Source organism: Cherax quadricarinatus, chromosome 55 (genome assembly GCF_038502225.1).
Source record: "Cherax quadricarinatus isolate ZL_2023a chromosome 55, ASM3850222v1, whole genome shotgun sequence".
Taxonomy (NCBI): Eukaryota; Metazoa; Arthropoda; class Malacostraca; order Decapoda; family Parastacidae; genus Cherax; species Cherax quadricarinatus.
The window spans coordinates 20,192,220-20,207,910 of record NC_091346.1 but is presented as its reverse complement, the minus strand read 5'-3'; the positions used below and the strand labels follow the sequence as shown (position 1 = coordinate 20,207,910).

The 15,691-nt window shown below is 39.8% G+C and overlaps 1 protein-coding gene across 9 annotated transcripts in view; it reads left to right on the top strand.

Moving 5' to 3' along the window:
* The window catches only part of LOC128698943 (uncharacterized), a 335,492-nt gene that overhangs the window by 256,454 nt on the left and 63,347 nt on the right, over positions 1–15,691 (top strand). For 8 of the 9 annotated variants that reach the window (XM_070096898.1, XM_070096899.1, XM_070096900.1 and 5 more), the window contains one exon: positions 8,028–8,205. The exons of the other annotated variant lie outside the window; for it this stretch is intronic. In XM_070096898.1, the coding sequence (XP_069952999.1) occupies positions 8,142–8,205 (64 nt within the window). In that variant the 5' untranslated portion in view covers positions 8,028–8,141. The remainder of the gene's footprint in view (positions 1–8,027; positions 8,206–15,691) is intronic. 9 annotated transcript variants of the gene reach the window in all.

Sequence of the window (15,691 nt, the reverse complement as noted above, 5' to 3'; positions counted from 1 at the left end):
GCAGGAACTTTCAGTAAGAGTGCAGGAACTTTTAATAAGAGTGCAGGAACTTTTAATAAGAGTGCAGGAACTTTTAATAAGAGTGCAGGAACTTTTAATAAGAGTGCAGGAACTTTTAATAAGAGTGCAGGAACTTTTGATCAGAGTGCAGGAACGTTCAATAAGAGTGCAGGAACTTTTAATAAGAGTGCAGGAACTTTTAATAAGAGTGCAGGAACTTTTAATAAGAGTGCAGGAACTTTTAATAGGAGTGCAGGAACTTTTGATCAGAGTGCAGGAACTTTTAATAAGAGTGCAGGAACTTTTAATAAGAGTGCAGGAACTTTCAATAAGAGTTCAGGAACTTTTAATAAGAGTGCAGGAACTTTTAATAAGAGTGCAGGAACTTTTAATAAGAGTGCAGGAACTTTTAATAAGAGTGCAGGAACTTTTAATAAGAGTGCAGGAACTTTTAATAAGAGTGCAGGAACTTTTAATAAGAGTGCAGGAACTTTCAATAAGAGTGCAGGAACTTTTAATAAGAGTGCAGGAACTTTTAATAAGAGTGCAGGAACTTTTAATAAGAGTGCAGGAACTTTTGATCAGTGTGCAGGAACTTTTAATAAGAGTGCAGGAACTTTCAATAAGAGTGCAGGAACTTTTAATAAGAGTGCAGGAATTTTTAATAAGAGTGCAGGAACTTTTAATAAGAGTGCAGGAACTTTTAATAAGAGTGCAGGAACTTTCAATAAGAGTGCAGGAACTTTCAATAAGAGTGCAGGAACTTTTAATAAGAGTGCAGGAACTTTTAATAAGAGTGCAGGAACTTTTAATAAGAGTGCAGGAACTTTTAATAAGAGTGCAGGAACTTTTAATAAGAGTGCAGGAACTTTTGATCAGAGTGCAGGAACTTTCAATAAGAGTGCAGGAACTTTTAATAAGAGTGCAGGAACTTTTAATAAGAGTGCAGGAACTTTTAATAAGAGTGCAGGAACTTTCAATAAGAGTGCAGGAACTTTCAATAAGAGTGCAGCAACTTTTAATAAGAGTGCAGGAACTTTTAATAAGAGTGCAGGAACTTTTGATCAGAGTGCAGGAACTTTTAATAAGAGTGCAGGAACTTTTAATAAGAGTGCAGGAACTTTCAATAAGAGTTCAGGAACTTTTAATAAGAGTGCAGGAACTTTTAATAAGAGTGCAGGAACTTTTAATAGGAGTACAGGAACTTTTAATAAGAGTGCAGGAACTTTTAATAAGAGTGCAGGAACTTTTAATAAGAGTGCAGGAACTTTCAATAAGAGTGCAGGAACTTTTAATAAGAGTGCAGGAACTTTTAATAAGAGTGCAGGAACTTTTAATAAGAGTGCAGGAACTTTTAATAAGAGTGCAGGATCTTTTAATAAGAGTGTAGGAACTTTTAATAAGAGTGCAGGAACTTTCAATAAGAGTGCAGGAACTTTTAATAAGAGTGCAGGAACTTTTAATAAGAGTGCAGGAACTTTCAATAAGAGTGCAGGAACTTTTAATAAGAGTGCAGGAACTTTTGATCAGAGTGGAGGAACTTTTAATAAGAGTGCAGGATCTTTTAATAAGAGTGCAGGAACTTTTGATCAGAGTGCAGGAACTTTCAATAAGAGTGCAGGAACTTTTAATAAGAGTGCAGGAACTTTTAATAAGAGTGCAGGAACTTTTAATAAGAGTGCAGGATCTTTTAATAAGAGTGTAGGAACTTTTAATAAGAGTGCAGGAACTTTCAATAAGAGTGCAGGAACTTTTAATAAGAGTGCAGGAACTTTTAATAAGAGTGCAGGAACTTTCAATAAGAGTGCAGGAACTTTTAATAAGAGTGCAGGAACTTTTGATCAGAGTGGAGGAACTTTTAATAAGAGTGCAGGATCTTTTAATAAGAGTGCAGGAACTTTTGATCAGAGTGCAGGAACTTTCAATAAGAGTGCAGGAACTTTTAATAAGAGTGCAGGAACTTTTAATAAGAGTGCAGGAACTTTTAATAAGAGTGCAGGAACTTTTAATAAGAGTGCAGGAACTTTTGATCAGAGTGCAGGAACTTTTAATAAGAGTGCAGGATCTTCTAATAAGAGTGCAGGAACTTTTGATCAGAGTGCAGGAACTTTTAATAAGAGTGCAGGAACTTTTAATAAGAGTGCAGTAACTTTTAATAAGAGTGCAGGAACTTTTAATAAGAGTGCAGGAACTTTCAATAAGAGTGCAGGAACTTTTAATAAGAGTGCAGGAACTTTTAATAAGAGTGCAGGAACTTTCAATAAGAGTGCAGGAACTTTTAATAAGAGCACAGGAACTTTTAATAAGAGTGCAGGAACTTTTAATAAGAGTGCAGGAACTTTTAATAAGAGTGCAGGAACTTTTAATAAGAGTGCAGGAACTTTTAATAAGAGTGCAGGAACTCTCAATAAGAGTGCAGGAACTTTTAATAAGAGTGCAGGAACTTTTAATAAGAGTGCAGGAACTTTTAATAAGAGTGCAGGAACTTTTAATAAGAGTGCAGGAACTTTTAATAAGAGTGCAGGAACTTTTAATAAGAGTGCAGGAACTTTTAATAAGAGTGCAGGAACTTTAAATAAGAGTGCAGGAACTCTTAATAAGAGTGCAGGAACTTTTAATAAAAGTGCAGGAACTTTTAATAAGAGTGCAGGAACTTTTAATAAGAGTGCAGAAACTTTTAATAAGAGTGCAGGAACTTTTAATAAGAGTACAGGAACTTTCAATAGGAGTGCAGGAACTTTTAATAAGAGTGCAGGAACTCTTAATAAGAGTGCAGGAACTTTTAATAAGAGTGCAGGAACTTTTAATAAGAGTGTAGGAACTTTTAATAAGAGTGCAGGAACTTTTAATAAGAGTGCAGGAACTTTTAATAAGAGTGCAGGAACTTTTAATAAGAGTGCAGGAACTTTCAATAAGAGTGCAGGAACTTTTAATAGGAGTGCAGGAACTTTTAATAAGAGTGCAGGAACTTTTAATAAGAGTGCAGGAACTTTTAATAAGAGTGCAGGAACTTTTAATAAGAGTGAAGGAACTTTTAATAAGAGTGCAGGAACTTTTAATAAGAGTACAGGAACTTTTAATAAGAGTCCAGGAACTTTTAATAAGAGTGCAGGAACTTTTAATAAGAGTGCAGGAACTTTTAATAAGAGTGCAGGAACTTTCAATAAGAGTGCAGGAACTTTTAATAAGAGTGCAGGAACTTTTAATAAGAGTGCAGGAACTTTTGATCAGAGTGCAGGAACTTTTAATAAGAGTGCAGGAACTTTCAATAAGAGTGCAGGAACTTTTAATAAGAGTGCAGGAACTTTTAATAAGAGTGCAGGAACTTTTAATAAGAGTGCAGGAACTTTTAATAAGAGTGCAGGAACTTTTGATCAGAGTGCAGGAACTTTTAATAAGAGTGCAGGAACTTTCAATAAGAGTGCAGGAACTTTTAATAAGAGTGCAGAAACTTTTAATAAGAGTGCAGGAACTTTTAATAAGAGTGCAGGAACTTTTAATAAGAGTGCAGGAACTTTTAATAAGAGTGCAGGAACTTTTAATAAAAGTGCAGGAACTTTTAATAAAAGTGCAGGAACTTTTAATAAGAGTGCAGGAACTTTTAATAAGAGTGCAGGAACTTTCAATAAGAGTGCAGGAACTTTCAATAAGAGTGCAGGAGCTTTTAATAAGAGTGCAGGAACTTTTAATAAGAGTGCAGAAACTTTTAATAAGAGTGCAGGAACTTTTAATAAGAGTGCAGGAACTTTTAATAAGAGTGCAGGAACTTTTGATCAGAGTGCAGGAACGTTCAATAAGAGTGCAGGAACTTTTAATAAGAGTGCAGGAACTTTTAATAAGAGTGCAGGAACTTTTAATAAGAGTGCAGGAACTTTTAATAAGAGTGCAGGAACTTTTGATCAGAGTGCAGGAACTTTTAATAGGAGTGCAGGAACTTTTAATAAGAGTGCAGGAACTTTCAATAAGAGTTCAGGAACTTTTAATAAGAGTGCAGGAACTTTTAATAAGAGTGCAGGAACTTTTAATAAGAGTGCAGGAACTTTTAATAAGAGTGCAGAAACTTTTAATAAGAGTGCAGGAACTTTTAATAAGAGTGCAGGAACTTTTAATAAGAGTGCAGGAACTTTCAATAAGAGTGCAGGAACTTTTAATAAGAGTGCAGGAACTTTTAATAAGAGTGCAGGAACTTTTAATAAGAGTGCAGGAACTTTTGATCAGAGTGCAGGAACTTTTAATAAGAGTGCAGGAACTTTTAATAAGAGTGCAGGAACTTTCAATAAGAGTGCAGGAACTTTTAACAAGAGTGCAGGAACTTTTAATAAGAGTGCAGCAACTTTCAATAAGAGTGCAGGAACTTTTAATAAGAGTGCAGGAACTTTTGATCAGAGTGCAGGAACTTTTAATAAGAGTGCAGGAACTTTTAATAAGAGTGCACGAACTTTCAATAAGAGTGCAGGAACTTTTAACAAGAGTGCAGGAACTTTTAATAAGAGTGCAGGAACTTGTAATAAGAGTGCAGGAACTTTTAATAAGAGTGCAGGAACTTTTAATAAGAGTGCAGGAACTTTCAATAAGAGTGCAGGAACTTTTAATAAGAGTGCAGGAACTTTTAAAAAGAGTGCAGGAACTTTTGATCAGAGTGCAGGAACTTTCAATAAGAGTGCAGGAACTTTTAATAAGAGTGCAGGAACTTTCAATAGGAGTGCAGGAACTTTCAATAAGACTGCAGGAACTTTTAATAAGAGTGCAGGAACTTTCAATAAGAGTGCAGGAACTTTTAATAAGAGTGCAGGAACTTTTAATAAGAGTGCAGGAACTTTTAATAAGAGTGCAGGAACTTTTAATAAGTGTGCAGGAACTTTTGATCAGAGTGCAGGAACTTTCAATAAGAGTGCAGGAACTTTTAATAAGAGTGCAGGAACTTTCAATAGGAGTGCAGGAACTTTCAATAAGAGTGCAGGAACTTTTAATAAGAGTGCAGGAACTTTTAATAAGAGTGCAGGAACTTTTAATAAGAGTGCAGGAACTTTTAATAAGAGTGCAGGAACTTTCAATAAGAGTTCAGGAACTTTTAATAAGAGTGCAGGAACTTTTAATAAGAGTGCAGGAACTTTTAATAAGAGCGCAGGAACTTTCAATAGGAGTGCAGGAACTTTTAATAAGAGTGCAGGAACTTTTAATAAGAGTGCAGGAACTTTCAGTAAGAGTGCAGGAACTTTTAATAAGAGTGCAGGAACTTTTAATAAGAGTGCAGGAACTTTTAATAAGAGTGCAGGAACTTTTAATAAGAGTGCAGGAACTTTTAATAAGAGTGCAGGAACTTTTGATCAGAGTGCAGGAACGTTCAATAAGAGTGCAGGAACTTTTAATAAGAGTGCAGGAACTTTTAATAAGAGTGCAGGAACTTTTAATAAGAGTGCAGGAACTTTTAATAGGAGTGCAGGAACTTTTGATCAGAGTGCAGGAACTTTTAATAAGAGTGCAGGAACTTTTAATAAGAGTGCAGGAACTTTCAATAAGAGTTCAGGAACTTTTAATAAGAGTGCAGGAACTTTTAATAAGAGTGCAGGAACTTTTAATAAGAGTGCAGGAACTTTTAATAAGAGTGCAGGAACTTTTAATAAGAGTGCAGGAACTTTTAATAAGAGTGCAGGAACTTTTAATAAGAGTGCAGGAACTTTCAATAAGAGTGCAGGAACTTTTAATAAGAGTGCAGGAACTTTTAATAAGAGTGCAGGAACTTTTAATAAGAGTGCAGGAACTTTTGATCAGTGTGCAGGAACTTTTAATAAGAGTGCAGGAACTTTCAATAAGAGTGCAGGAACTTTTAATAAGAGTGCAGGAATTTTTAATAAGAGTGCAGGAACTTTTAATAAGAGTGCAGGAACTTTTAATAAGAGTGCAGGAACTTTCAATAAGAGTGCAGGAACTTTCAATAAGAGTGCAGGAACTTTTAATAAGAGTGCAGGAACGTTTAATAAGAGTGCAGGAACTTTTAATAAGAGTGCAGGAACTTTTAATAAGAGTGCAGGAACTTTTAATAAGAGTGCAGGAACTTTTGATCAGAGTGCAGGAACTTTCAATAAGAGTGCAGGAACTTTTAATAAGAGTGCAGGAACTTTCAATAAGAGTGCAGGAACTTTTAATAAGAGTGCAGGAACTTTTAATAAGAGTGCAGGAACTTTTAATAAGAGTGCAGGAACTTTCAATAAGAGTGCAGGAACTTTCAATAAGAGTGCAGCAACTTTTAATAAGAGTGCAGGAACTTTTAATAAGAGTGCAGGAACTTTTGATCAGAGTGCAGGAACTTTTAATAAGAGTGCAGGAACTTTTAATAAGAGTGCAGGAACTTTCAATAAGAGTTCAGGAACTTTTAATAAGAGTGCAGGAACTTTTAATAAGAGTGCTGGAACTTTTAATAGGAGTACAGGAACTTTTAATAAGAGTGCAGGAACTTTTAATAAGAGTGCAGGAACTTTTAATAAGAGTGCAGGAACTTTCAATAAGAGTGCAGGAACTTTTAATAAGAGTGCAGGAACTTTTAATAAGAGTGCAGGAACTTTTAATAAGAGTGCAGGAACTTTTAATAAGAGTGCAGGATCTTTTAATAAGAGTGTAGGAACTTTTAATAAGAGTGCAGGAACTTTCAATAAGAGTGCAGGAACTTTTAATAAGAGTGCAGGAACTTTTAATAAGAGTGCAGGAACTTTCAATAAGAGTGCAGGAACTTTTAATAAGAGTGCAGGAACTTTTGATCAGAGTGGAGGAACTTTTAATAAGAGTGCAGGATCTTTTAATAAGAGTGCAGGAACTTTTGATCAGAGTGCAGGAACTTTCAATAAGAGTGCAGGAACTTTTAATAAGAGTGCAGGAACTTTTAATAAGAGTGCAGGAACTTTTAATAAGAGTGCAGGATCTTTTAATAAGAGTGTAGGAACTTTTAATAAGAGTGCAGGAACTTTCAATAAGAGTGCAGGAACTTTTAATAAGAGTGCAGGAACTTTTAATAAGAGTGCAGGAACTTTCAATAAGAGTGCAGGAACTTTTAATAAGAGTGCAGGAACTTTTGATCAGAGTGGAGGAACTTTTAATAAGAGTGCAGGATCTTTTAATAAGAGTGCAGGAACTTTTGATCAGAGTGCAGGAACTTTCAATAAGAGTGCAGGAACTTTTAATAAGAGTGCAGGAACTTTTAATAAGAGTGCAGGAACTTTTAATAAGAGTGCAGGAACTTTTAATAAGAGTGCAGGAACTTTTGATCAGAGTGCAGGAACTTTTAATAAGAGTGCAGGATCTTCTAATAAGAGTGCAGGAACTTTTGATCAGAGTGCAGGAACTTTTAATAAGAGTGCAGGAACTTTTAATAAGAGTGCAGTAACTTTTAATAAGAGTGCAGGAACTTTTAATAAGAGTGCAGGAACTTTCAATAAGAGTGCAGGAACTTTTAATAAGAGTGCAGGAACTTTTAATAAGAGTGGAGGAACTTTTAATAAGAGTGCAGGAACTTTCAATAAGAGTGCAGGAACTTTTAATAAGAGTGCAGGAACTTTTAATAAGAGTGCAGGAACTTTCAATAAGAGTGCAGGAACTTTTAATAAGAGTGCAGGAACTTTCAATAAGAGTGCAGGAACTTTTAATAAGAGTGCAGGAACTTTTAATAAGAGTGCAGGAACTTTTGATCAGAGTGCTTTTCCTGGGGTGTTAATATTGGCCAGGAAAATATTCAGCAGAGAGACGGCAGCGGCCAGCAACTCTCTCAACAACAACTACAACAACAACCACAACTACTGAAACTACAGCAACAACCACAACTACTGCAACTACAACAAATACTGTGAGCCGTACATGTCTTTATCGACAAGAGCAACAAGAACGTTCGTACGACCTCATTTATACCTCGCAACTACAACAACAACATGTGTATTAAACTCTGCATGTGTTTTTATATACAACAACAACAACAACAACAACAACAACAACAACAACATGTATCACTGCAAGGTTTAACCTCCCAAACTTCGTTTCAGATCATAAGAGAGAGAGTAGTGTGAGAGGCAGAGAGGACAGTGACAAGTGTGACAGTGGAGGACGGTGTAGAGAGGAGAGTGGGCAGCGTGTGGTGCTGCAAGAGTCCAGGCAGGATGAGTGTGGCTAGAGTACTAAGCCCACTCAGGCTCAACACGCCTGAGAAGAATGGCAAGACTAGTGAGTACTCTCCCTCCCTCTCTTGTTGATATCAAGACTAGTGAGTACTCTCCCTCCCTCTCTTGTTGATATCAAGACTAGTGAGTACTCTCCCTCCCTCTCTTGTTGATATCAAGACTAGTGAGTACTCTCCCTCCCTCTCTTGTTGATATCAAGACCAGTGAGTACTCTCCCTCCCTCTTGTTGATATCAAGACCAGTGAGTACTCTCCCTCCCTCTTGTTGATATCAAGACCAGTGAGTACTCTCCCTCCCTCTCTTGTTGATATCAAGACCAGTGAGTACTCTCCCTCCCTCTTGTTGATATCAAGACCAGTGAGTACTCTCCCTCCCTCTTGTTGATATCAAGACCAGTGAGTACTCTCTCTCTCTCTCTCTTGTTGATATCAAGACCAGTGAGTACTCTCTCTCTCTCTTGTTGATATCAAGACCAGCGAGTACTCTCTCTCTCTCTCTCTTGTTGATATCAAGACCAGTGAGTACTCTCCCTCCCTCTTGTTGATATCAAGACCAGTGAGTACTCTCCCTCCCTCTTGTTGATATCAAGACCAGTGAGTACTCTCCCTCCCTCTTGTTGATATCAAGACCAGTGAGTACTCTCCCTCCCTCTTGTTGATATCAAGACCAGTGAGTACTCTCCCTCCCTCTTGTTGATATCAAGACCAGTGAGTACTCTCCCTCCCTCTCTTGTTGATATCAAGACCAGTGAGTACTCTCCCTCCCTCTTGTTGATATCAAGACCAGTGAGTACTCTCCCTCCCTCTTGTTGATATCAAGACCAGTGAGTACTCTCCCTCCCTCTCTTGTTGATATCAAGACCAGTGAGTACTCTCTCTCCCTTCCTCTTGTTTATATCAAGACCAGTGAGTACTCTCCTTCCCTCTTGTTGATATCAAGACCAGTGTGTACTCTCCCTCCCTCTTGTTGATATCAAGACTAGTGAGTACTCTCCCTCCCTCTCTTGTTGATATCAAGACCAGTGAGTACTCTCCCTCCCTCTTGTTGATATCAAGACCAGTTAGTACTCTCCCTCCCTCTTGTTGATATCAAGACCAGTGAGTACTCTCCCTCCCTCTTGTTGATATCAAGACCAGTGAGTACTCTCCCTCCCTCTCTTGTTGATATCAAGACCAGTGAGTACTCTCTCTCCCTTCCTCTTGTTGATATCAAGACCAGTGAGTACTCTCCCTCCCTCTTGTTGATATCAAGACCAGTGAGTACTCTCCCTCCCTCTTGTTGATATCAAGACCAGTGAGTACTCTCCCTCTCTCTTGTTGATATCAAGACCAGTGAGTACTCTCCCTCCCTCTTGTTGATATCAAGACCAGTGAGTACTCTCTCTCTCTCTCTCTCTCTTGTTGATATCAAGACCAGTGAGTACTCTCTCTCTCTCTCTTGTTGATATCAAGACCAGTGAGTACTCTCTCTCTCTCTCTCTCTCTCTCTCTCTCTCTCTCTCTCTCTCTCTCTCTTGTTGATATCAAGACCAGTGAGTACTCTCTCTCCCTCTTGTTGATATCAAGACCAGTGAGTACTCTCTCTCTCTCTCTTGTTGATATCAAGACCAGTGAGTACTCTCTCTCTCTCTTGTTGATATCAAGACCACTGAGTACTCTCTCCATATCTTGTTGATATCAAGACCAGTGAGTACTCTCCCTCCCTCTCTTGTTGATATCAAGACCAGTGAGTACTCTCTCTCCCTCTTGTTGATATCAAGACCAGTGAGTACTCTCTCTCTCTCTCTCTTGTTGATATCAAGACCAGTGAGTACTCTCTCTCTCTCTTGTTGATATCAAGACCACTGAGTACTCTCTCCATATCTTGTTGATATCAAGACCAGTGAGTACTCTCTACCCCTCTAGTTGATATCAAGACCAGTGAGTACTCTCTCCCCCTCTTTTTGATATCAAGACCAGTGAGTACTCTCTACCCATCTTGTTGATATCAAGACCAGTGAGTACTCTCTACCCATCTTGTTGATATCAAGACCAGTGAGTACTCTCTACCCATCTTGTTGATATCAAGACCAGTGAGTACTCTCTCCCCCTCTTGTTGATAGCAAGACCAATGAGTACTCTCTCTCCCTTCCTCTTGTTGATATCAAGACCAGTGAGTACTCTCCCTCCCTCTTGTTGATATCAAGACCAGTGAGCACTCTCTACCCATCTTGTTGATATCAAGACCAGTGAGTACTCTCTACCCATCTTGTTGATATCAAGACCAGTGAGTACTCTCTACCCATCTTGTTGATATCAAGACCAGTGAGTACTCTCTACCCATCTTGTTGATATCAAGACCAGTGAGTACTCTCTCCCCCTCTTGTTGATATCAAGACCAGTGAGTACTCTCTCTCCCTCCCTCTTGTTGATATCAAGACCAGTGAGTACTCTCTCCCTCTCTTGTTGATAGCAAGACCAATGAGTACTCTCTCTCCCTTCCTCTTGTTGATATCAAGACCAGTGAGTACTCTCTCTCCCTCTCTTGTTGATAGCAAGACCAATGAGTACTCTCTCTCCCTTCCTCTTGTTGATATCAAGACCAGTGAGTACTCTCTCTCCCTCCCTCTTGTTGATATCAAGACCAGTGAGTACACTCTTCCTCTCTTGTTGATATCAAGACCAGTGAGTACTCTCTCTCCCCCTCTTGTTGATATCAAGACCAGTGAGTACTCTCTCTCCCTCTTGTTGATATCAAGACCAGTGAGTACTCTCTACCCCTCTTGTTGATATCAAGACCAATGAGTACTTTCTACTCCTCTTACATAAGAACATAAGAACGAAGGAACACTGCAGAAGGCCTACTGGTCCATGCGAGGCAGGTTCAAGTCTCCTACCGGCTTAAGCCAATGCACCCAACCTAGTCAGGTCAGGTCACATTGACTTAAGGGAGGAACACGGCGTTGATATCAAGACCAATGAGTGCTCTCTCTCCCTCCCTCTTGTTGATATCAAGACCAGTGAGTACTCTCTCTCCCTCCCTCTTGTTGATATCAAGACCAGTGAGTACTCTCTCCCTCTCTTGTTGATATCATGACCAGTGAGTACTCTCTCTCCCTTCCTCTTGTTGATATCAAGACCAGTGAGTACTCTCTCTCCCTCCCTCTTGTTGATATCAAGACCAGTGAGTACTCTCTCCCCTTCTTGTTGATATCAAGACCAGTGAGCACTCTCTCACCCTCCCTCTTGTTGATATCAAGACCAGTGAGTACTCTCTCACCCTCCCTCTTGTTGATATCAAGACCAGTGAGTACTCTCTCCCTCTCTTGTTGATATCAAGACCAGTGAGTACTCTCTCTCCCTCCCTCTTGTTGATATCAAGACCAGTGAATACTCTCTCCCTCTCTTGTTGATATCAAGACCAGTGAGTACTCTCCCTCGTTCTTGTTGGTATCAAGACCAGTGAGTACTCTCTCCCTCCCTCTTGTTGATATCAAAACCAGTGAGTACTCTCTCCCCCTCTTGTTGATATCAAGACCAGTGAGTACTCTCTCCCTCCCTCTTGTTGATATCAAGACCAGTGAGTACTCTCCCTCCCTCTTGTTGATATCAAGACCAGTGAGTACTCTCTCCCTCCCTCTTGTTGATATCAAGACCAGTGAGTACTCTCTCCCTCTCTTGTTGATATCAAGACCAGTGAGTACTTTCTCCCTCCCTCTTGTTGATATCAAGACCAGTGAGTACTCTCTCCCTCTTTTGTTGATATCAAGACCAATGAGTACTCTCTCCATCTCTTGTTGATATCAAGACCAGTGAGTACTCTCTCCCTCCCTCTTGTTGATATCAAGACCAGTGAGTACTCTCCCTCTCTCTTGTTGATATCAAGACCAGTGAGTACTCTCTCTCCCTCCCTCTCCCTTTCCTTTGTTGATATCAAGACCAGAGAGTACTCTCCCTCCCTCTTGTTGATATCAAGACCAGAGAGTACTCTCCCTCCTTGTTGATATCAAGACCAGTGAGTACTCTATCTCCCTTTTGTTGATATTGAGTACTTAACACTGTGTTAACCCATCATCTTGGGTTAGGTTAACACTGTGTTAACCCACCATCTTGGGTTAGGTTAACATTGTGTTAACCGACCATCTTGGGTTAGGTTAACACTGTGTTAACCCACCATCTTGGGTTAGGTTAACACTGTATTAACCCACCATCTTGGGTTAGGTTAACACTGTGTTAACCCACCATTTTGGGTTAGGTTAACACTGTGTTAACCTACCACCTTGGGTTAAGTTAACACCATGGAATAAAATGTTAACACTACAGGTTGAGTAGTTAATACTGTAGGATAAGTAGACAGTAAGTTAACACCGTGGGTTAACACCATGGAACAAGATATTAACACTGCGTAACAGATAGTTAACATCGCAGAAAAAGTTAATTCCATGAATCAAGTTAACACCATGGATTAAGTTGTTAACACCATGGGTCAAGTTGTTAACACCATGGGTCAAGTTGTTAACACTATGGATTAAGTTAACACTATAGGTCAAGTTAGTAATACCATGGGTCAAATTGTTAAAACCATGGGTTAAGTTAACATCATCAGTCAGGTTAACACCATGGGTCAAGTTACCACCATGAGTTAAACTGATAACACCATGGGTCAAATTGTTAACACCATGGGTCAAGTTAACACCTGGATTAAGTTGTTAACACCATGAGTTAACACCATGGGTCAGGTTAACACCATGGGTCAAGTTATTACATTAAGTTAACACCATGGGTCAAGTTAACAAGGGAGCGGGTGCCCACTGCTTAAGTATCACTAGACAAAGTTTTCCCAGTGGCACTCGTTAGTGGAGAGCCCGTGCAAGTTTTCGAATTATAACTTGGTGCTCTAGGTTGCCAGAAGGTAGAGAGAGAGAGAGAGAAAGAGAGAGAGAGAGACAGACAGATAGACAGACACTACAGACAGGCCCCGTTTTACAGCGCTTCACCTCGCAGAGTTTCGCTAATACGGCGGTTTCCAGTTATACCCGTTCTTCATTTATTCAGAATTCCTACAGTAAATATATTTACCATACAATATATGCTAAGGATTTAAATATTTTAAGGTAAGTAATGTGTGTTCTGTATATTCATTTTTCTCGGCCTAGTTATATTGCTTACTTATATATGAGAGTGTAAGCATGTTATCAGGTTTGGTTAAGATTCATTTTAAAGCGATATCCCGGAACCTAACTTGCTGTATATATGGGACACTCCTGTATGTATAGAGGCCTCAGCACAGTAGTGACTACAACACCTGTCCAACACCTGCTAATGTGTCTTTTTCATCAACTGTCCGGTACTGTGAACCATCTGTAATGCGTTTCACTGTAGCTGGCTACAGTGTACTCTTCACTAGGTAGACCAGACAAGGATTGTGTATTTAGACACGTTTGAAACATCTGTGTATCTTTATTTGTAGATGTCTACAAAAATATATATACCCAGATGTTGCGCATGTCTAAGTCTTCATTTTGTCGGTATTGCATATCATTCATGTACAAGGACAGTATAGCGGAAGGCTCTCTGCCCACCCTCGATCCCTGCAACACGCTGCCTTGGGAACACCGGGGCTCAATACCGTGCCGTGTTGGACAAACGGATGACCGTATGATATGAAAATGGTATATAATTCCGACAGGTTGATAAGTAAGATACAGGTGCAGCAGTTAGGTATCTTTATTCCGAAACGTTTCGCCTACACAGTAGGTTTCTTCATTCGAGTACAAAAGAGTTAGCAGAAGCAGCAGAGAAGTAAAGACGATATAATCAGTCCATCTATGATGGTCCGTCCCTCAGCCTGGAGAAGGGTTCTACACCAAGTCTGGAACTTGTGATACTACAGATAACAGTAGACTATAAAGCACGGGCTACGAAAATCACCTTGATTATCGGCTAGAAGATTATCGTCTTACACAAAGTCCCCAGTAGTGTAACCTGTTATTGGTTGACAATAGTTACCCAACATCGAATATCATCGCTGATAACAATGTGACTGAAAGTGTGTAATCTATCTCCCATCTATTTTCTTTCCCATCCTGCAGATACATTAGAGTTTCCAGTTACTAGGCGCTCTGTGCTCGTTAATCACTACGTTAAACGTAGCAGTCAGGGGACCGCTGTTGTAAGTTCGTTGTGTAAATACTTTTAATGATTTGTCTGGTGCGTGTATACAGAATCTTGATTGATTTTAGTGAGGCCGGAGGGAGGATAACTTAGATATTTACTCTGTGTAGTTCAGCTGCTACAAGAGTGATAGGTGTGGCTCAGCAGCTGCTACCAGAATGAGAGAGAGAGAGAGAGAGAGAGAGAGAGAGAGAGAGAGAGAGAGAGAGAGAGACAGACAGACAGACAGAGAGAGCACTAGCACTCTCTGGTTGCAGTCTTCAGGACGATAAAAGCGTTACTTTTGCAACGTTTGGATATCTTTATTCTGGAAACATTACGTCCCTCAACTCAAGGTTGAGGGACTGATCACTCAGGACACTGTTAACCTCACGTCCCTCAACTCAAGGTTGAGGGACTGATCACTCAGGACACTGTTAACCTCACGTCCCTCAACTCAAGGTTGAGGGACTGATCACTCAGGACACTGTTAACCTCCAAGAAGATGGAAACCAAGTTTTACAATGGGCAACAGAGAACAATATGATGTTCAATGAAGACAAATTCCAACTACTCCGTTATGGAAAACTGGAGGAAATAATAACTAGGACTGAGTATACTACAAACTCCAATCACACAATAGAGAGGAAAAGTAATGTGAGAGACCTGGGAGTGGTAATGTCAGAAGATCTCACCTTCAAGGATCACAACAATGCCACTGTCACATCTGCTAGGAAACTGATAGGATGGATAATGAGAACATTCAAGACAAGAGATGCTAAGCCAGTGATGATCCTTTTTAAATCACTTATTCTTTCTAGGCTGGAATACTGCTGTACATTAACATCCCCATTCAAGGCAGGTGAAATTGCAGAGCTAGAGAATGTACAGAGAACCTTTACTGCACGTATAGGTTCCATCAAACACCTTAACTACTGGGAGCGCCTGGAAGCACTTGACTTGTACTCACTAAAGCGCAGGCGAGAGAGATATATCATAATCTACACCTGGAAGATTCTGGAGGGACTGGTCCCTAATCTGCACACAGCAATCACTCCATACGAAAGCAAAAGACTTGGCAGGCGATGCAACATACCCCCAGTGAAAAGTAGGGGCGTCACTGGTACACTAAGAGAAAACACAATAAGTGTCCGGGGCCCAAGACTGTTCAACAGCCTCCCACCAGCAATAAGGGGCATTACGGGAAGACCCCTGGTTGTCTTCAAGAGGGAGTTGGACAGATACCTAAAGACGGTGCCGGATCAGCCGGGTTGTGGTTCGTACGTTGGATTACGTGCGGCCAGCAGTAACAGCCTCGTTGATCAGGCCCTGATCCACCGGGAGGCCTGGTCGTGGACCGGGCCGCGGGCACGTTGATCCCCGGAATGCCCTCCAGGT